Genomic DNA, 21566 nt, shown 5'->3' with positions numbered 1-21566 from the left:
TATATATATATATATATATATATATATATTCATACAATATAATATATTGCAACATATACATATAACATGTACGCTATTTAGAAATATAAAATTAATAACAAATATACATCTAATCACTAACATTCAATTAAAATAATTTATAGTATATAGATTATAATTTTTTTCTTATCAGACATGTAAATCTAATTTTTATCTAGAAAAAATAAATAATAAAATTTATTAATTTAGATTATATGTAATGTTAATATTATTATATATACATTTATTGTTAATTATATTTATTATGATTAATGAATCTTTATATAGAATGTAATAATTAATTAATTAATAAATGGTGAAGATTATATAAGGTAAATTTTGAAATGGTGAGATTTTAGATATGCCACGTAGGTTAAGGCTTAATCCTATTATATAATAGATTTCTGTATAAATAAAATTTGTTTAGCATGCGATTTTTTTTTAGTTATTTCGTTACTTTTTTTGTGCTGCAATGGATAAAGTGTTTTTCATATCTTTTTTTCCAATATTTTTATTTTTTCACATAATTTATTTATTTATTTCTCCATTTATTTTTGTTTTTCTAAAGCTTCTTTTATTTTATTTTTTATGTATTTTATTTAAATTTCAGCATTTTTTAGCATATTTTTATATGTTTTATTTATTTTTTGTTGCAATTTATTTTTTCACTTTATAAATAAAATTTATAATAATAATCAATGAAGATTTTGTGATCCAATGAATAAGTTGTTGATTTATGAACGAAGAGAATTTAGGTTCGATTCCTAGTCGAAGTGTTTTTATTTATATTTATATTTTTTATTATTTATAAAAAAATTGATATTCTTCACAAAATCAAATAAGACTTAACTAGTAATACATTTCATAAATTTAAATAAGATTTTTAGAGAAAAATCAAATATTTGTTGTGCTAATTTATGTTAATAGAAAATTAAAATATAACTTTTTTTACGTTTGCTTATAAGTATCAAATATTAATTTTTCTAATATGAAATAACAAATATCAAATATTTATGATTAAAAAAATTCATATTTGATATTTACAAAATTCATACCATTGGAAAACGTCATATTTAAGTAATATATTTGTGATTAGAAAGATTGTAATAAAAATTATTATTTAATAAAAATATGACTTTTTCTAATAACAATTACTTTTTCTCATACAAAATATTACTTTTGCATATCGCTCATATGAAATAACAAATATCAAATATGACTTCTTATAATAACAAATATTAGTTTTGCTCATATCAAGTAATTACTTAACAAAAATTTGTTTTTTTCTAAATATAATTTTTGCTCATATCATTTTCCAAATATTACTTCTAGCATTGTTTATTGTTTTCCAATTTGTTCTTAAAAAAATGAATTGAACTATTACTAAAAGTTTGGTTTGAATTACAGTTAGTAGAATAAGAAAAATGAATTTGAGAATATTTTACAATAATTCAGTTTACAACTAGCTTGGCAAAATCGTTTCTCTTAAGAAAGGTGAACTTGGGCCTCTTAAATTTTCTATAAGTTTACAAACTATTCTAAGGCCGATGTAGTCATTTAGTCCATCCACAAAATCAAAAGGCAAACAAGAAAAATATATATAGGAAAAATTATTAGTATTTGAATTATTGATCTTTTAACAGAAATTATGGAAATACATATAATTATAATTAAATTCCCGACTTTGAGCATTTAACAAAATATATAGATACTATCCATACATAGTACTCATTTTGTCCAACTAATAATATCTCAACTTCCTTTTTAGGCTATCACATATAAAAAATATAGGGCTCTAATTGTAGTAAAGATAACATGTGGGTCCCTCCCATCGTTTTCTTTTTAAATAATCCCTCCATCTTTTTTTAAAGCAATTTTAGTTTTTTTTTTGATAAATTTACAATATTAAATAAAAAAAAATTAAATGACCGCAACACGCCAACACAGATAACTTGAACCCAAAACCTTTGACTTTAGGCATTAACCCCTTATTGCTTGGCCAACACACGCACACAATTTTAGTTTTCTTTGCTCGTTAAATAAGTGGGGTACCATGCACTAGTTTTCTTTGCTCATTAAACAAGTGGGGTGCCACGTAGCACCACTCTATGGTCTAAACAACTATTCCTTCTTTTTATTACAAATGACTCATTACTTTTTTCTTTTTGAATAAATGTCTAATTATTTTTTAGCACATAGATTAAGAAATATATGTAATTAATAGATGAAGTGAGTTAATAAAAATTATTTAAATATTATTTTAAAAGTAGATATAAAGAAAGAATATAGTGGGTGGACCCATTAAATTCATTTATTTATTTGACAAAAAAAAGAATGAGATATCTCATTATGAAAAGAGCAATGCTAAATAGTCACATTGTGGCCACCCACAATTCACTTAAATAGGAAAAAAAATATTTAACTTATTATTTAAAATAAAAATAAAATTTAATTATTTTATTGTATTCTCTACATTATAGTTATTTTTTTATAATTTTTTGTAATTTTTTTACTTTTATTAAAAAATAAATTAAAAATAAAAATAGCAAAAAAAAATTATAAAAATAACTATAATGTAGAGAATGCAATAAAATAATTAAATCCTATTTTTATTTTGAAAAATAAATTAAACAAATTGAAATTTTCTCTATTAAATTAAATTGTGGGTAACCACAATCTGGCTGCATAGATTTTTGTTGTTACGGAAAATGAGACATTTGTGATGAAATGAAGTGAATATTTTTAAATCTCACTACAAAAAAACAGCCGAATTGCGACGGAATTAGCAACAGAATCAAGTTCCGTCATAAAATTATAACGGACTAACGACAGATCAACGACAGCTTACATATTCAGCAATTAGCGACGGAATTTCCGTCATAAAGGTTTACTACGGAATTATTCCGTAGTTAAAATTAAAGAATATTTAATTATTTAAAATATCAAAATTTAACGACGGAATTATTCCGTAGTTAAAATTAAGATATGTTTAATTATTAAATCATCAAAATTTAACGACGGAATTATTCCGTAGTTAAAATAAAAAATATATATTGTTCAAATAATTAAATATTAACGACGGAATTATTCTGTAGTTAAAAATAAAAAATATATATTATTTAAATAATTAAAATTTAAAAAGAAAAAAAGAACTGGTGGTTTTATCCCTTTTCTCCGCCCGTCTTTCCCCCATTTTCTCTCTCTCTCTCTCTATCTCTACGCCCTATTCCTCCCCGCCGAGAACCACCACCTCTCAAACACCCTCCAACTCGCCTCTTTCGATCAGATCTTCGCCTCCGGCAAGCTCGTCTCGTCGCCGCCACCAACGACGACTTCCTCCCCGGCCTCTCTCAGCCGCTCATTTTCGATCCGCTCTCCGAAAAATGGACCATCGGCTCGCAGCTCGCCTCCGCCCGCCGCTGGTGCATCGCCGGCGCCTCCCGCGGCGCCTTCTTCAAAAGCTGGAGTGCTCATTCTAGGCAGCAAGAAGGTAGATCTAAAAATTTCTGAAATTTATATGAATTCTTATAAGCTACAGATAGAGCACATCGTATCGGGCAGGCACATCATTTGTATGAAATTTGTGAAATTTATATGAATTCTTACAAGCTATATGAATTTATGAAATTTATATGAATTTTTACAAGCTATAGAAGGCGATGACGTGATTCTGTGTACTCTGCTATTATTGAGGAAAGGAAGAGAGAGAGATGGTTTGATAGCTAATAGGGGTGAGCATCGGTTCGGTTCGGTGCAAAACCGCACCAAATCCTGAAAACCGAAAACCGAACCGATGCTGAAAATGGAAACCGCACCGCACCGATAGGAGGTGTCAAACCGAACCGAAACCGAACCGATAAAACCGTCGATTTCGGTTCGGTCCACCGAACCAATACAACTTTTTTTTTCGTCGAAAAAAACCATATTAAATCTAATTCGAAATATATATAATACTACAAAACTCACATAATCACATTCACATATAGTATAATAGTGTAAAATTGTAAATCTAAGTCTAATTGAATTGAAGGCAAGCTGAAACAGTGAAACTTATGGGAAGAGTGAGAGGGGCCGAAGAAGCTCTTGTCGCCGAAAGGGGGGACCGGGGACGGGCTGCGCCGGAAGGGGGGAAGCCGAGAAGAACCTGGGTTATCGACTTGTCGGCGTGTCGTGGATGGAAGCCGGAAGGGGGCTGCAAAAGACTGTTGTAGTCGCGCATCGCGCCGGAAGGGAGACGGCGGGGCGACGTCGGGCGAACGGGGGGCAGACACCGACAAGTGATGAACGGAGGAAATGGAAGAGATGTGGCAAAGTTGGAGAAGATTACAAGAAGAATACAATTTGAATTGTACAGAGCCGAGAGCGGCGTTGTTTTTGTTTTCAAAATTTGGACTAGAGTTTACTTTTTAGGGTTTTGAGGAAATTAGTAATTTAAATTTATATATATATATATATATATATATATATATATTTATCTATCGGTTCGGTTCGGTTTAAAACCGAACCAAAAACTGAAAACCGAAACCGAACCGAAAATTTTCGGTTTTTAATTTTTGAAACCGAACCGAAAACCGAACCAATAGAATCGAGACCGAACCGCACCAAAACCGTTCGGCTCGGTTCGGTTTTGTACTTCGGTTCGGTTTTTGCTCACCCCTAATAGCTAACTGTGTTCTTTTCATATTCTGTGTACTCTGCGTGTCCCAATTTTTTTAAATTATTATATTAACGAGACGAAGAGAATAACTGCATATATTTTTGTTGTTACGAAAAATGAGACATTTGTGATGAAATGAAGTGAATATTTTTAAATCTGTGTGTCCCAATTTTTTTAAATTATTTTATTAACGAGACGAAGAGAATAATGATTTAATACCCGAGCAATCACAAAATAAATAAAAGTATTCCAAATTAAATGTATACAATCACGTATTAAAGATTGTGTGGCTCGTCAGACGCTTTCAGCACAAATATATAAAAAAAAACTGCATTTCGTTACTTAAAATTTCAAAAGTACTATTTTTCAAGTATAAAGTTGTTCCAGGAAATTTAGTAAAGATACTTAGATAGATCTCAAGTTGAATTTGTGCAAAAATTGAAGAGGAACGAATTTGAAACAAATGAAAAGGTTGAGAAAGTATACAAAGTTTTAAAAGGTTAGATAACTTAGATTTAATTCGATAAAATGATGAAAGGTTGAGATTAATTTGCCGTTAACTCTTTTATAGTACTAGTATATTTCTATAAGAATAGGTATAATCTGTCTTTACCCAAATAGTTATTTTTGTATCATTAAACAATAAAAAAAAAATACTAGAAAGTTGTAATATTATTATAAAAATTAATAATTCAGTGATGCTACATTCCAACCCACACGACCCACACGAGATATTCAATAGTAAAACCTTAGCTCGAGGTGCAAATTGTGGATCAATATTAGTATTTCTTAATTACTTATAATTGCAATCATTGAAGTTCATATGAAGTTATTTATTAAAAGTTTGTCGTATATCATGACAAATACTAGTACAACGTGAAATGACAGTACATTTCACTTTAAGCCCAAAAGCGCCACGTATTTAAATTTATTTCCTGCCTAAAATTATTTGAAAGAAAAACAATTAACAATTTATTCAAACAAAGCAATATTACAGCTCATGAAAAGTTTGATAAACTTTTCGTACATGGAGCTAAAGTTATCATCAGAAGTAACATACTTACTCGGTTACTCCGTTTACAAAAATTGTAATGTGTTTTGAAGCATATAAATTTTAATAAATGATTGAAAAATATATATAAATTGAATAAATGAGCCCATCAAAATCTATACTATATTAAAAGGGGAGTTTTCAATTTGAAATCAATTTTAAAATTGAGTAACAATTTTATAGTTATAATAGAATTGAAGGTTTATGTTTAAACTATATATTTTTCATTTTCTTTTCATTTTCTTTAACTTTTTATTTGTTGTTACATTTCTTTTCAAAATTGTGAAATTTGATTAGTTATAAAATATTTAATATGCATATCAAATTAAAGATCACGATAAGAGCTTTAATATAATACTCCCTCCGTCCCATTGATCTTGTCCCGTATTCATTTTTTGTTTGTCCCATTTTTATAAGTGGCTCAAAACTTTTCGACACGAAAATTAAGGAGAATGTGTAAATTGATTAAAAGTGGTGGGACCTACACTTTTTGAAGGGTTAATTTTTTTTTTGATGAATAATTTCTAAATAAATAATACAAACCACACACACATCCCACCTATTGTGGTTATTGTGGCCAAGAGTACTCGAACCTGTGACCTTTTGAACAACAGGCAACCACCCCATCCACTAGGCCATCCCAAGGGGGACATGGTTAAATTTTTCTATATATGGAAATAGGCCACTTATAGTGGGACGACCCAAAAATGAATACATGTCACTTTTAGTGGGACAGAGAGAGTAACAATTAGCTAAACAATAATAATTCTTAATTACCTTATCTCTCATATTTTATCACTTTATCACATTATTTCCTATTTTATCACTTTATTACATTCTTTCTCATATTTTTTCACCTCTCATCTCCTATTTTATTAATTTTATACTTTATTACCTACACACTTAAAACACGAATAATATTCTCCTTAATAACCGAGTCGAAACCAAATGGGACAAGCCCAATGGGACGGATGGAGTATATTTTATGAAAATATTTGATTGAAAATGTAAAAATTAAATTTGTTTAAATATTAAAGTTTTATAAATTTCTCTCTCCTCTCTCATCTATTTTGAATAAATATATTTTTAATTATTTTTATGTTTAATTTTTTAACTTATTTTTTTATTTTTGTTTTTTTATAATATCAAATTTTATAATTCTGATTTTTTTTTCAATATTCATTCAAATATATTCAATTAAAATTAAATTTTTATTATATTTATAAGTATAATAATTGAATTAGTGTTAATTTTATATAAATATAAAAATAAAAAATATTTTTCTGTGTATTGCACGGAATGCAAATGCTAGTCGAGTGAAATAAGGAATCCATTAAAATAGATGTATTAAATGATTAAATTTTATAAATATAAAATACGAATGAAGTTACAAATATAAGTAATAGTAGTTTTTAAAATAAAAAAAATTATACAGTTTCATGGAGGGAGAAAAGTAACAAAATTATATGCACTCATGGAGTACTAAACAACTCCCCTAGGTAAAAACATGAAATATGCCGTAATTCTATGGTTTCACGTAAACTTATTGCTAAAAATATACTTGTGCCAGCTATCTTAGGGCATCTCCAGCGGCCGGATCGAAGGAGGCGTCGATCCTGGTCGCTGGAGGGAAGGCCGCGCTGGAGATGCGGCGTGGTTCGAAGCAGTGGCGATGGCAAGACCCGGAGCGAAGGAGAGAAAAGATGATCACGTGTAGAGACACGCGAAAAAAAAAAAAAAACTAAAAGTTTACATAGAGAGGAGAGATGGGAGAAGAAGAATGAGAAGGGTAAGGTGGGGTGGCGTGGGGCGGGGGTAGGTAATTGATTTGACCTTTTAAATTCCTTCTAATTTTTAGCCCCATTTTTAATTATTATTATTTAATTTATTGTATTGTATTTAAATTAGTAATATTTATTGTTAATTTTAATTATGTCTTTAATTTTATTTTAATTATTGTAATGTTTAATTTTAATTTTAACGAAATTGAGAATTTAAAAATAAAAGTGTAGAAATATGTATTTTGTGAAAATGAGGATCTAATACACCCTGTAAGACTCAATGCATTGGAGAGTGGTATATCTTATTTGAGGACCACCATCTAAGACACCCTAAAACACCATGCATTGGAGATGCTCTTATATGTGTTTGATCTTTTAAGGATCGGCCTCGTGAATTGGATTTCATCCTCAGTTCAACAATATTATATACAGACTTATTTATTAGTATTACTTCTCACAAAAAATAGTAGTTTCACTTAAATTTAACCATATATATATATGGTTCATCTAAAGTTTGGTAAATAAAACAATTGTTTTGTTTATTTATTCATTTTTATTTTTTTAATAATACGATTTTTTTTTTAATTTATACAAATAACCGACAGCTTGAAAAAAAAAACATACATTAAAAAAGATAAAAATAAAATAAGAATTAATTTTCATGTGCAGCACTTGTATACTACTGTGTTTGGTCCTGCTAAGATTTGATTCCATGTAGATAAGATCGAGAGGTCCAGAGCAACGAAACACGACGTGATTTTAATTAAATTCACGTGTCAATTTAATTAAATTATCAATTTCTTAAGAAAAATTCAATTCTCTTATTTTATTTTAAAACAACGGCCACAATTAAGCACGGGGTCTTGGACGAAGTAGCCCCTCAAATGTATCTATAAATACAGTTGGAGAAAACACCATCTGATCAAATCAAAATCATTTCTTCAACTCAATATCGGCTCTTCTTTGTAAGTCTTAATTTCTTTGCAAATTCATATGAGACACTCTTTGTATATGCATATATAATTATTTTGCTTTGTTTTCATTTCTTTGAATTGGCTCATCACTTTAATCTCACTTGTGACATTTCGAGATGCATGTATATAGAGAATGGTTCCAATGAGATTTCTCGTATATGATGAGATCTTAAATTGATTTGTAGGTATTGATTTAAAATATCCTATGACTGATATTTATCTGGAGGGTAAAATTTTTACATGGGTTTAAAATTTTTTACTATTTTTTCAAATATCTTTATTTAACGCTATATATTGCCTTATTTATTAATCACTATGTACTGACTTATTTATTAGTTTCACATATCACGAAAAATACCAATCTCACTATATATATATATATATATATATATATATATAGGGGGCCGCTCCAATGAGACCCCCTAATTTTAGTGAGATCTAGGGCACGATCTGGTGCGTTTATTTTATCAATCCTATGGCTGATATTGTATCCGGAGGGTGATTTTTTTTCGCAGGGTTCGAATCCTGAAGGGAGAAGAATATTTTAAATTTTGTTATTCATCAGTATATACTGCATTGTTCATCAGTATATACGGCCATGTTCATCAGTATATATGTCTTATTCATTAAGAATTTTTTAAATTTTATTTTTCATCAGTATATACATCTTGTTCATTAGATATACGTTTTGTTCATTAGTATTATATGTCTTATTCATTGTACTCATGTTACACGAAAAATAGGGGGTCTCACTGGAGCGCGCCCCTATATATATATATATAGGGTAGGGTTAATATAAAAACTACTCTTAAGATGAAAACTAGGAACCAATTTAAAGCCATTGATTTAAATAAAATAGAGGGCTAAGATTAAACTACAGATGCACAATTTCGATTGCATAGATGCACAGTTTCAATTGCATAGATGCACAATTTCGATTTGCTTGAGTATTTTGCATTGTTGGTTTCAATTGCATAAATTGCATATTTTTTAAGTGTACAGTAAAATATAATAGATGCACAGTTTCTTTTGTTGACTAAATCCTAACCATTAGATCTAATATTTAAAAGGTCAAGATTAGGTTCCTAGTTCTCATTTTAACAGAGGTTTTTATTAGAACCTCTTCCTATATATATATATATATATATATATATATATATATATATATATATAGATAGATAGATAGATAGATAGATAGATAGATAGAGAGAGAGAGAGAGAGATCTTCATTTGTTCTATAAAAATAATTTTAGGTAAAAGTGACACGAGAGTTGTATTAATTGCAGTTGAATGTATTGTGAATGGAAAAGTGATCCACTTATAATGAATAATGAGATTTAAGTTAAATTAAAGTGATGGTTATATATGGTAGGATAGATAAATAAGTTGATACATTAAAGGTAAAGGTTAGGATCAGTGGAGAATTCTATATTTTTCATTATGAATAAGTCAATAACTCTATTGAATAAATCAAGAGACCGCGTGAATAGACATTTATTCATAAAAACACCAACTTCAAGATTTGAACTCCAGACGGCCTACAATAAATTTATTCTATTCAGTAAAATTGTTGGCATATTCAGTAAATTTATTAACTTATCAAACCGTCTCTCTCTTTTTTTCTACATTTAGCATTCTCTTTTGATATATTTCCCTTAAAGGTAATATGTATTGATTTGTTGTGGAGTAATATCTATAAATAAAATAGCAGTATTTTTTGTGGAGATCCTACCATAAAATATTATGACTATTTTTACATGATTGAGGGAGTATAAACAAAGAGTAGTGCTATTTGGACAAAATTTGTCCGGACAAAAAAGGTTAAAAACTCTTAAAAATTAATTTATTTAAAGTTTTTGGTTCAAGGTTAAAAATGATTTAGTTAGTTTTATTGTTTTGTTCGTATTGTAGTTTTTCTTTTAATATTTCAACATTTTATTTATTTTTTGTTATTTTTTTGTAGTTTTTGTTCTTTAAAAATAATAAAAATAATAAAAATTATTAAAAAATTACAATATGAAGAAAACAATAAAACTAGCTAAATTCATTTTTATTTTGAACCAAAATTTTTAAATAAATATATTTTATAAAGTATTTAATCATGTTTTGTCCGGACAAATTTTGTCCAAATAGCACTATTGATAAACAAATAGCGAAGCATTTGAGCGTTACATTTTCAGGTTTGAAATATGGCAAGTTTGGCGGTAGACGCAATTCCAAGGTTCATCGTGATCAAGTCAAAAGTTTATAGTGATAAAGGCAATGCATACTTCAAGGCAGAGGGTACTGGTGGGTCCATACTTCTCGGTGAAGCCGACATGTTCAGCACGCTTGTGAAGATCGAGGCTGAGCGATCAAAAAGCAGCAATAACTACATCAACCTCCGATTTTGTTATTCCAATAGATATTGGGCGCGGAAGGCAGACAGCAACTTTATTGTGGCCGACTCCGACCAGCCCGAAGAAGACACGACGAAGCCAACATGTACATTGTTCGAGGCAGTTAAGGTAGATGATTTCTTCTACTTGATTCACGTTCAGAGCGGAGGGCATCTGTTGATGGATAGCGCAACCTTGGCTTTCTATGTGGACTCCAACTCCATAAGTGAACAAGCTTACCTAACTTTTGTGGATTGGAATTCATTAGTGAAACTGCCTCCGCGCATAGCGATCAAAGGAGATAATGAAAAGTATATCAAAAATTTTAACGGCAACTTGCAGTTCGCATCCGATGATGCTAACAACGAAGATTCGAGCTACCTGGTCGAGTTGAGGCCGAACGGAAATGTCCAAATAAGGCTGGCTGGTAATGAAGATGCTTACTGGTCACTAAGCCATACAGTTAATTCCTGGATTAACATGGTCGATCCTTTCAGTGAGCAAAATCAGTTCTGGCCTGTCAAAGTCGATGAAAATTCAATCGCGCTCCGCAGCGTTGACAACAACAACTTCTGCCGGCGTCTCACTGCTGAAGGTGCCGTGGATTGTCTGAGCGCGTCGGCTACCACTATAATAAATGAGGCAATAATTCAGGTTAGGGGTGTAATCGAATCAAATTGAGTTGAATATATATTATAATTTTTTAAGGGTTAATTGCCCATAAAATACCAAACTTTCATCCAATTCTGGTTTTGCATATAAACTTTAAACTGTGGCATGATAATTACTAAACTTTTGATTTTATCTGATTTTGCTACTAATCTAAATTTTGTCCAAATTTTGTCCAAATTTCATGCCAATATTTGACGTGTCGTATTTATTCTTGTGTGCCAAGTAATTCGACTCATTTGCTTTCTTTAAATATTTTATTGCAAATAACATGTACAAATCAAATTAGTCAAATATTGGCATGGAATTTTGGACGAAATTTGGCCGGAATTTAGATTAGTAGAAAAATCAGATAAAATTAAAAGTTTAGTAATTATCACGCCACAGTTTAAAGTTTGTATGCAAAACCAGAATTTGATGAAAGTTTGATATTTTATGGGCTATTAACCCTTTTTTAAATAATTACTAATCAAATTGATCTAACGGTAACATCTAGTGTCCAAATCCCATCCCGTGAGATGACCAAATCGGACCAAAATTATTTGATTTGTATACAACCCTCGCAGGTGCAAGAACAGGTACTGGGAAGAAAGATCTACAACGTGAGGTACGAGATGGAGTATGCTCGGATCTTCGACGAGCAGCCTTACGTAGCGGGGTCGTCCACGCTGACCAACGATCAAGATGAGGAGGCTTCTATGGAAGTCTCGATAACGTACACAGACACGAAGACTTACACTTTTACACGTAGCTTATCGTTGACGGCGGGGATTACGACCTCCATCGAAGCTGGTGTTCCCTTCATTGAGAAAGCATCGATTACAGTCAATTATGAGATAAATGGGACATTTGAATGGGGCACTGAACAATCAAATTCAATAGAAGTTATTGCTACAGGTACGGTTCCTGTGCCGGGGAAGAGCACGGTTGTGGTTGATTATGTGGGAACGAAGGGCACGTGCAATATTCCGTATTCTTACACTCAGGAAGACAAGAGCTCCACCGATGGCAAGACTCTTTACACTGACGTGAGTGATGGTATTTACACTGGCGTCAATTGTTACAACTTCAGCTTTCACGTTAGATCAACTCAGCCGCTTTAAACATGGACGTACCGATCAACTCTCAGCCTCTTCTTTATTGTTATGCTAATGAATGTTTAACTTAATGTTATTGTATTTCTATTTCTTGTAATTTCTTTTTTTATATAATGTCGAGTCGAGGCAAGTCCTCTATTGTTGCCGCAATTTTATACTCTCTCCGTCTCAATTTTATTTTTGGGTTATCTCATTTATAATGTTTCAATTCAAAAAAATAAAAATAAAATAAGGCTATTTCCTTAATCTGTGTGCCTAATTTACTTTATCCTTACTTATCTTTTACTATTATCTCTTTCTCACTTAATTACTTTATAATTAATTACGTACTTTTCTACTATTGCAAAATATGGCGGAGATAACATTGGAAAATGCTAAAATAAATAGCCGCGGTAGATGCTCGAACAAGGATGTACTTGATCATTAATTGTGTCTCAAATTTTTAGGTAAATCTTTTATCGGCTAAATAATATGCAACCGAAAATATTACTCTCTTCGTGTCATTTTATACTACAATCTCGTTCTTTTAAATAATTGTGTCGAAAAAAAATAATTTTTTAAAATAACAAGTCTTATTTTCCTTTCAATTTTAATTTATTATTTTGGTATATAATTTGAAAATAATTAATTAAAGTTAACTACTTTAATTAGGTTTTATAATTATATATATATATATATATATATATATATATTAGTTTTTGAATTAATAATTAATTATTAGAGTAGTTAATTATATAATGATATTTAATTATTTTTAGAGTGAAATTTGAAAATAGCCTATTTGTTTTAGTAAAATTAAGAATTATCCACTAAGATAAAAAAACTTAAAAAATGACCATTGTTACCATTTTACCCTTTAAACATCACCCCTTTAAAAATTCGTGCATTTCACAACCAGTCGAATTCACAACCAGAATTTAATTCACAATCATAATTTTTTGGTTGTGAATTCACAACCAATTAAAATTTAATTCACAACCAGAATTTTTTTGTTGTGAATTCACAATCAGTCGAATTTACAACCAGAATTTATTTTGATTGTGAATTCAAGTAGTTGTGAATTTAAGTTTTTAAAGTTTGAATTCACAACTAAAACTAGAATTTATTTTGGTTTTGAATTCGAGTTTTAGTTGTGAATTCATAGATCTGGTTGTGAATTCAAGAATATTAAATTGTGAATTCATCGAGCTGGTTGTGAATTCAAGAACATTGAGTTGTGAATTCATGTAGTTGTGAATTTAGATTTTAAAACTCGAATTCACAACCAAAACAACTAGTTGTGAATTCGAGCTTTAAAACTCGAATTCACAATCAACACTAACGATTCAGTTATGAATTCATCGAGCTGGTTGTGAATTTTAATTTTAGTTATGAATTCATAGATCTTGTTGTGAATTTAAGAACATTAAGTTGTAAATTCATAAATCTAATTGTGAATTTAAAAATATTAAATTGTGAATTCATAGATTTAATCATGAATTTAAGAATATTAAAGAGGGCACGATGGATGTGAGGGTCGACCTGCATCGACTATAGTGATGTCGACAGATGCCTAAAAAAAATATTTTCATAACATCCCTAAAAAAATATTTTCATAACATAATATATTTATATATTTTTAAACTTATACAATAATATAATCATTGACTAATAAAATACTCCATCCGTCCCACGAATCTTGACACGTTTCCATTTTGAGTAATAACCATTACATTCTCTCTTATGCTTTATCATATTTATATTTTATTAACTACACACTTAAAACACTAATCTACAACTCATTAATTCCCGTGCGGAATCCAAACGTATCAAGATTCGTGGGACGGAGAGAGTAGTCATTTTATGGGGTGTTCGGTTTATAATAAGATAGGGATTAGTTATAGTATAATGTTATGTTCGGTTGAGTAGATAGTACTCGAGACTTAATCTCGAGATTATGTCACGTAGGATTAGTCATGACTTATGAGTCTTGGCCTACCCCTATGACAAAAATAATCCCGGACTAATTTAATCTCGGGATAATTCAATCTCGAATAACCGAACACTCATAAAGATAACTTAGTCATTGACTCGCTAGTATAAAAAAAGATTACAAAAAATAGTCATATCTAGTTTTATTAATTTCGATTTTTTTTAGGGATACTAATTTCGAATTCATGTAAGTATATACATAAAATTATAAATACTTGATAGAGTAGAAGCCATCCATATAAATACTTTGATTCTTAAAATTTTAGCGCTAAAATCTAACCAATTAATCTCCCAACTCAACTCCACCAACTGTTCGACCAAATTTCCCAACCAGATCCGATTTCAATATCCAGCCATGGCGTCAGCAGCTGCGAGATTTCGATCATCAATCTCACGCCACCCAATCGGCGGTCTCGCTCAATATTCGGCTTCCTCAAGTTCAAATCTCGAAGAATCAATACGAGCGGCAGTGGAAGCCAAGGCATACCAGAAAATCCCCCAAATCCTCAACGCAGCAATCGATTCCTGCCGGAACCCTAATCCGTTCACGTTCCTTTCAAAATTCTCAGAGAGCCGTAGATTCGAAATCATCGACGAAATGCTGCAATCCTTCATCTCAATCCGTCCGCGCTCGCAGCCGCGGAGGGCCTACTCCTGCCTCCTCTCCCTCACTCTCGACACCTCAATTAATCACCTCCCGCTCGCCCTCGCCGTCGTGCAGCGCACGCTCCGCTCCGGCTGCCTTCCCCCGCCGCAGATCCATCTCCTCCTCGCGAAATCATGGCTCGATCGGCGCCGCCGGCAGCAGGCGGCGGCGCGAATTTTATCGGAGATGAAATTGATAGGGTACTCCCCCGACTGCGGCACGTGCAACTATCTCATTCTCTCGCTCTGCAAAATCGATCAATTCGCGGAAGCGATTGAGGTTCTGCGAGGGATGGGGAGAGCCGGCTGCGCTCCCGATTCCGACAGCTTCGGTGGTTTGATCAATGAGCTGAGCGAGGCGAGGATGGTGGATGTGGCGGTGGAGGTGATGGCGGATATGGTGCGAGTGCACAAGCTGAGCCCGAGGAGGGAGACGGTGGTGAAGGCGGTGGCGGCGATGCGGGCGAATCGGGAGGCGCGGCGGGCGGTGGAGGTGGTGGAGATGCTGGAGGCGGAGGGGGTTGGGGTGGGGTTTGAGGCGTATGAGTCAGCGCTGGAGGGGTGCTTGGATGAGAAGCGGTTTGTGTTGGCGGGGAAGTTTGTGGTGGGGATGAGTGAGAGAGGGTTTATACCGTATCTAAGGGTGAGGCTGCGGCTGCTTGAGGGGTTAGTCGCCATTGGTGAGGCAGAGCATGCCTCTGTTGTGAGGCGGAGATTTGCAGAGATGAGTTCTTAGTTTTCTTATAGATATATATGATGAACCCTTACTCTGGTGTTTGAGTGAGTGAGCCTTGATCGTTTGTTGATTTTAATGAGGACAAAGAATTGAGGGAAAATATGCTCATTCTTTACCATATGTTGTCTTTCCTTTTTTCCAGTGTGATGAAGCATGGTTCGTTGCAGGATCAATCGCAAGCTATGTTCTCGATGACAGATGAAGACCATACTCTAGCAAACTCAGTCAAATATATTCTTAACCAAGAGTACTGAAAAATTCCACTCTTGTATACCTCAAACGTGAGTGGGGTGAAATGTGATGAGTGCATTCTTCATAAGGGAACTACTCTAATGTAATGAAATGATCATGTTTGACATCAACTGTGATTTTTTCGTATTCATCATCGGGGACATAGACCTACCTCTGAGGGCGACTAACGAGGAATACATCGTCTTACAGCATACCAACCCTTCTGATGCTCGGGTGAACATAAGAGTGCAGACTACTCTGGTAAAGTTTGTCATCCTTTTTTGGGAAGAAAGTTGCCCTTTGTTTAATGCTATCAAGAATTTACAACTTGCATGCTGAATTTGTTCCAATAGATGGTCATAGAATTGAATATATAGTGTTCTTTCTATGCTCAACTTTGTCTAATCAAACACTTTCTTTTCGTTCTTTGTATGTGTGTTTGTAATTGAGTGATTGAAGTTTGATTTTGTACAATTGTTGTAGGTGAAGGAAAGATTCGTGCCAGGATCTCATGCTTGTGTGCCAGCATGTTAGGAGCACCTTTGATCAAAAGCTGCTATGGAGTTGATGAATATTAGTACATCGTATTGGTGCTCTTTCAAGCCATGTTTCTAGGGATGTCAATCGGGCCAGCCCATTCGGTTTCAGGTTATTTTCGGTTCGGGCTAGTCGGTTTTTTTATTTTTCGGGCTAAAATTTTTCGACCCTAGCCCTAACCCACTCGATTTCGGGCTGGCCCGTTCGGGCCCGCAAGTTTTACGGTTTTTTTATATATAAATAATCATATTTTTTTAATAAAAATATGTCGTATTTTTTAAATCAAGACATTTCGCTTTATTTTAGATACAAAAATTAGTATTTTTTTAACATAAGTTTACATAATATCTAACTTTAATTTCGTTTTGATAAAAAATTGTATATAGATTTAATATTAATTACTATCTTTCTTTGACTTTTATATCATAGATGTTTGTTACTAACCGTTGGAAAAAATCAAAACATATTCTACAAGCATCAAAATGTTATTAATGAATTAAAAAGTAATGTATTAAAGTTTAAAAATCAATTATTAGGAATGTGTTCGGTTAATCGGGCCAACCCACTCGGTTTTCGGGCCAACCCTATCGGGCTTGGGCTATTTTCGGTTCGGGCCATTCGGGCTAAATTTTTTTCGGGCTAAAAATTCTCAACCCTAACCCACCTTTTTTATCGGTCTATTCGGGTCGACCCATCGGTTTCGGGCTTTTTTGACATCCCTACATGTTTCTATGTAGAAGTTACCACATGTAGCTTTGAGGCCGATCCACCTTACAGAAATCTTAACTACCTTTTTGTGATAATTTTTGGCTGGCGGATACAGAGTAGAGGGGCGTTATCAAAAACATTTAAGCAGACAATAATGATTAATTGGTCCAAAAATATTGCATCATATGACGCCAACTAGTTTTACATTTCAAGAGCACCACTATTCTACACATCTGTTATTACAGATTGTATAATTAGTGTTCGTTTGGTTCAAGAAGAGGAATGGAAAGGGAATGGAATCAAATAAATGAGTGGAATGGTAACAATAACCAATACTTTTATTGAGTGTTTGGTTAAACAATGGAAATGAATCATTAATAAGGAATTTCCTTTCTTTTGTTTCCCCTCTATTTTGAGGGGTAACAAATTGGATAATTGAATTACCCTCAAGTAAGGGTAATGATCAACTCATTACCCAAACCAAACAACAAGTAATGGATTCAATTAATTGAATCCCTTTCCAACCTCTAAAATTATCCAACCAAACGTGGGCTTAGTATAGTTAAACCTGTCTACACTGAGCTAATGTAATATCTCTGTATTTTCAAGTCTCTTCTTTTCATAGTCATCACGATTTCAGATTTCAAAAATCATGTGTTATTTGTTATTAAACGTCTTTTAGCACACATTTCAGCTCTAGTATCCACAGCATTTTCCAGTTGTGCGAGGTTCGGCAACTTTTGTGTCTCATCAAATGTTGAGTATCATCATAAATTTGTAAATTGAATGAGCGCCCTGCAAAGAATCAATCCAAAAACTTTCTCAATCTTTAGATAAAAAAGACTAATTGCTTCATCTAGAAATATTAAGCATTAAATCGCACAGTATATATGTACTTAAAAAAAGAAGCTCCATAGTGATGATGATTTCTATGTCATTTCAAGCAACATAAAAGAACAACAAATTAACCCTATATATAATTGCTTAATCTGGTTCGACCAACGTGTCAACAATGTTTATATATTGACCTAAACACAAGGAAATAAAGGTAGAGAGATCATAGAATATGATCAGGGAAACTGGAAGTACCTCAAAGGGGGGCAAGAATAGAAGTCGTTACATAAGACGACCAACATAATTAGCTCGAGGGTATTTGCTCTTGAGTTGTGGCCATTGCACGAATATTTGATCAGCCATCCGTAGTTTGTATAGAAGCAACCCGCTCAAAGATAGCCTTTTGACTCTAGCAATACTCTCAACATAGAAAATAGACGACCACCTGATCCCCAAAACCTGAAAGTTGCAGTATATAACTTTTAACAATGTTCTCAAATTTCCAGGAAATAAACCCCAATTAACAAGGCAAAAGTTTCTGAGCAAAGTTATGCAAACCTTGAAAATAAAAGCAATGGCACAAAGTGGTATACAAGTCCCAGGCCCATTGCACAAAATCTGCAAATTGAAAATATCAAGTTGAGCAAATAAAATAAATAAAAGCCCATAATGCTTATCATAGTTAAGTCCATCAAGAAATCACAATACCACTTGAGGTCTGATTTTGATCATTAGCCATAATGCATGGGCTAAAGCAGCTAAAGTTGTGCCAACTGAAGTTAGGTAAGACTGGCCAACCTCGCGACTTCGGTAAATTTGCATGAAATGTGAAGTGCCTACTGTCTCAGCTTCTGCCTAGCACATCGAGTCTATGTCAGAGATAATATGATAAATGAAATAAGGAGGAAAAATTAGTAGAGAGTTCAATTATCTTTATATCCCGACAGCCTATTTTCTGCCCACATGTTCATCAATGACCAGTGACCTTTATCCATGCAGAGAACGTGGATAAACAGCAATTACTTTTACAGGTTCATATTAATCCCATGTATCTCACAACTTCACAGTAATATCCCAAAGTCAAGTACAAACTACGTCCACATTTCTATCCCACATATTACGTATGAAAAAAAGCATAATCTCAACCTCACAATCTGACTGATGTTTCATTTACATGCAAACTGAATCTACAAAGCACTGCATAATCATAATATAATAGTAAGGATATCACATACGTTGAGTAGATAAAGGTATTTTACCTTGTTCTTCAAGGTGTCCTCCATCACATGAGCTTTCTGAAGGCTCATATTATCAGTGGCAGCAGCAATGTAGTATCTAGGTTTGAATCTATCCATCTGCATAACAGCTAGTAGGTTTAACATCTCTGCAGTGTGACCACCTAGATTAGGATCAAAAGAGACAAAATCAAAATGACATTCTGACAAAAACAAATAACATATTTAAATATGTGTCCTGCCCATATGAAGTAGTGTGTTATAATCAGAACTACTTGTCAAGAATTCCAATTTTTGGAGGTGCAACTCGGTGGCTGCAATCATAGGAGGAAAATAAGACATGAAAAGGAAGAAATTTGCTACCTGAGCCTAGAATTATCAAGGTACTCAGAGGTCCTGGAGGTCTATTGTGTAACTGCTTGCTGCTTCGGTATATAACATACAAAATCCGGAACAAAAGAAAGGTAGAAACACCAATTATCAGCAAAATGGCAAAGTTTAGGAATCCCACTTTGGAAAAGAAACAGCTGCTTCCATTCTCCATTGCAAGAATTTTTCTGTATCGCAGTTGTAGCAACAAAGTACTCCTATGGCATACATTATACAAGGAAATCAACAGCTGACCAAAATCAAACAAACTAGAAGTTTATGAAGGAACATTACAAATACCATTGAATTAAGATCTATATGCAAGAGCTGCATTCCACTAATTCAACGAATGATCAAATATTATAAAAATTTACTAGCAATGATGTCGGATGGCGGAGCGCATGGATAATCATCTTCGATTGCAAGAAGTATTTAACTTCATCAAGATTCATAACAACTGAAGATCTTACCTAATAAGTGTATCGTAAATGACGCAAAAGATATCAGAAACGGCAGATTCAGAGCGGTGTGCCAGCGGAGGAGAGTCAGCACCGTGGAGAGGGAGGGGTCGCCACAAGATTACTCAAAGATACTTCCTTTTTTGCCCTAAATCGAGCTGAATCTAGTTAGACGGGTAACCGAGTAACCAAAAAAGAGAAGGAGTGAAAAATCTGGTCTAGATCTGTCTCCACTCTCTCTAGCGGACAAAAATCGGCCTCTCTCTCCTCTCTTCTTCTCACCGATCTGATCGGAAGCCCTCCCCCCCCCCCCCCCCGTGCTTACACAGCCCACACACACACACAAATAAGTCAATGAGCAGCAACAACAAATTTATCAACGAATTTCGGCTATTCCGTAATTCAATTTGATAATTTCCCTTGAGCAGCGACAAATTTATTCAATGAAAACTGCTCTAGGCTATACAAATTTATTCAATGAAAACTGCTTTAGGCTATATTTATTCAACAAATAAGTTTGGGTTTGAGTTGTTACCTGAGATGGCTGTCGGCTGAGGTGGAGGCCGGAGGCGGGGTGGGCGACGGCGCGACAAGGCGGAAGTGGAGGCTGCTCAGGCAGGCACGAGGCGGCGAGTTTTGTCTCCCCGTCGTGCCTCTCTCAGTCACGAGACTCACGACTGGTCTCTCTCACAGTCACTCTCTCGATCTCAAGTCAGAAAGTGAAAAATGAAAATGCCTAATTAATTTACTAATTAACTAATTAATTTTTTGGTTTAGAAATAAAATAATGCTATAATATCATTAAAGTTTATAGTTAAATTTAAAATAAATTAAAAAAGATCGGTTATACGAATATGCCCAAATCTTCAACACCCAATGTTAACCGCCTTATTTGATTAACGGATAATTGTTTAAAGATGCCTAGATTCTTTCTATTTTAATTTTATCACTATATTTCTGTTAATTATCAGTTAATTGTAAAGAAAATAAGGAACTTGCTCTAACAAAAAATATCCGAAACTTATTTGGGGTAATTAGTAGTATTTAAATATCTCCATTTTTTGAGTTTTAAAAAATATATATCTCTTCTTCAAAAATATATATATATATATATATATATATATATATAGGGTTAGCTTATATTGAGATTTTAAATTTTTTGAGATTTTGAGATAAATGAACATATCAATAAATTCTTTGAACATAACCAATATAAC

At 32.8% G+C, this 21566-nt stretch overlaps 4 protein-coding genes across 11 annotated transcripts in view; 2 read left to right on the top strand and 2 right to left on the bottom strand.

Moving 5' to 3' along the window:
- LOC130985259 (uncharacterized) overlaps nt 1–21566 on the bottom strand; it is a 920555-nt gene that overhangs the window by 791061 nt on the left and 107928 nt on the right. The gene's annotated exons all lie outside the window — the stretch shown is intronic.
- Nucleotides 8365–12871, top strand: LOC130985267 (uncharacterized). The gene is made up of 3 exons (XM_057908148.1): nt 8365–8472; nt 10662–11513; nt 12095–12871. Exons 2-3 carry the CDS (start codon nt 10671–10673, stop codon nt 12629–12631), a joined length of 1380 nt encoding a protein of 459 aa, XP_057764131.1. The 5' UTR covers nt 8365–8472; nt 10662–10670; the 3' UTR covers nt 12632–12871.
- LOC130985298 (pentatricopeptide repeat-containing protein At1g06270) lies at nt 14736–16827 on the top strand. 6 transcript variants are annotated; one of them, XM_057908208.1, is made up of 4 exons: nt 14736–16021; nt 16120–16224; nt 16419–16469; nt 16692–16827. In XM_057908208.1, the coding sequence occupies exon 1, from the start codon at nt 14952–14954 to the stop codon at nt 15975–15977; it is 1026 nt and encodes a 341-aa protein (XP_057764191.1). In that variant the 5' UTR covers nt 14736–14951; the 3' UTR covers nt 15978–16021; nt 16120–16224; nt 16419–16469; nt 16692–16827. The 6 variants fall into 6 exon arrangements, with proteins under 6 accessions (XP_057764191.1, XP_057764188.1, XP_057764185.1 ...); XM_057908205.1 differs by having other exon boundaries at nt 14782–16021; nt 16375–16469; XM_057908202.1 differs by having other exon boundaries at nt 14782–16021; nt 16120–16469.
- On the bottom strand, nt 17930–21194 carry LOC130985326 (uncharacterized). 2 transcript variants are annotated; one of them, XM_057908256.1, is made up of 8 exons: nt 20885–21194; nt 20362–20497; nt 19886–20109; nt 19547–19686; nt 18996–19142; nt 18846–18905; nt 18543–18746; nt 17930–18248 (listed from the first exon to the last, which is right to left on the bottom strand). In XM_057908256.1, exons 3-7 carry the CDS (start codon nt 20064–20066, stop codon nt 18570–18572), a joined length of 705 nt encoding a protein of 234 aa, XP_057764239.1. In that variant the 5' UTR covers nt 20067–20109; nt 20362–20497; nt 20885–21194; the 3' UTR covers nt 17930–18248; nt 18543–18569. The 2 variants fall into 2 exon arrangements, with proteins under 2 accessions (XP_057764239.1, XP_057764240.1); XM_057908257.1 differs by lacking the exon at nt 20362–20497 and having other exon boundaries at nt 20885–21081.

This window comes from Salvia miltiorrhiza, chromosome 5 (assembly GCF_028751815.1).
Source record: "Salvia miltiorrhiza cultivar Shanhuang (shh) chromosome 5, IMPLAD_Smil_shh, whole genome shotgun sequence".
Taxonomy (NCBI): domain Eukaryota; kingdom Viridiplantae; phylum Streptophyta; class Magnoliopsida; order Lamiales; family Lamiaceae; genus Salvia; species Salvia miltiorrhiza.
This window is presented reverse-complemented; position numbering and strand designations above follow the sequence as displayed.

What these genes read in the sequence shown, in the direction of transcription:
- LOC130985267 (XM_057908148.1), top strand. Translation starts at nt 10,671, where the DNA reads ATGGCAAGTTTGGCGGTAGACGCAATTCCAAGGTTCATCGTGATCAAG. An exon ending in TAAATGAGGCAATAATTCAG is followed by an intron (nt 11,514 to 12,094) that starts GTTAGGGGTGTA and finishes CAACCCTCGCAG; the next exon opens with GTGCAAGAACAGGTACTGGG.
- LOC130985298 (XM_057908208.1), top strand. Translation starts at nt 14,952, where the DNA reads ATGGCGTCAGCAGCTGCGAGATTTCGATCATCAATCTCACGCCACCCA.
- LOC130985326 (XM_057908256.1), bottom strand. Translation starts at nt 20,066, where the DNA reads ATGGAGAATGGAAGCAGCTGTTTCTTTTCCAAAGTGGGATTCCTAAAC. An exon ending in AGGACACCTTGAAGAACAAG is followed by an intron (nt 19,143 to 19,546) that starts GTAAAATACCTT and finishes TCGATGTGCTAG; the next exon opens with GCAGAAGCTGAGACAGTAGG. An exon ending in CCATTGCTTTTATTTTCAAG is followed by an intron (nt 18,747 to 18,845) that starts GTTTGCATAACT and finishes TGCAACTTTCAG; the next exon opens with GTTTTGGGGATCAGGTGGTC.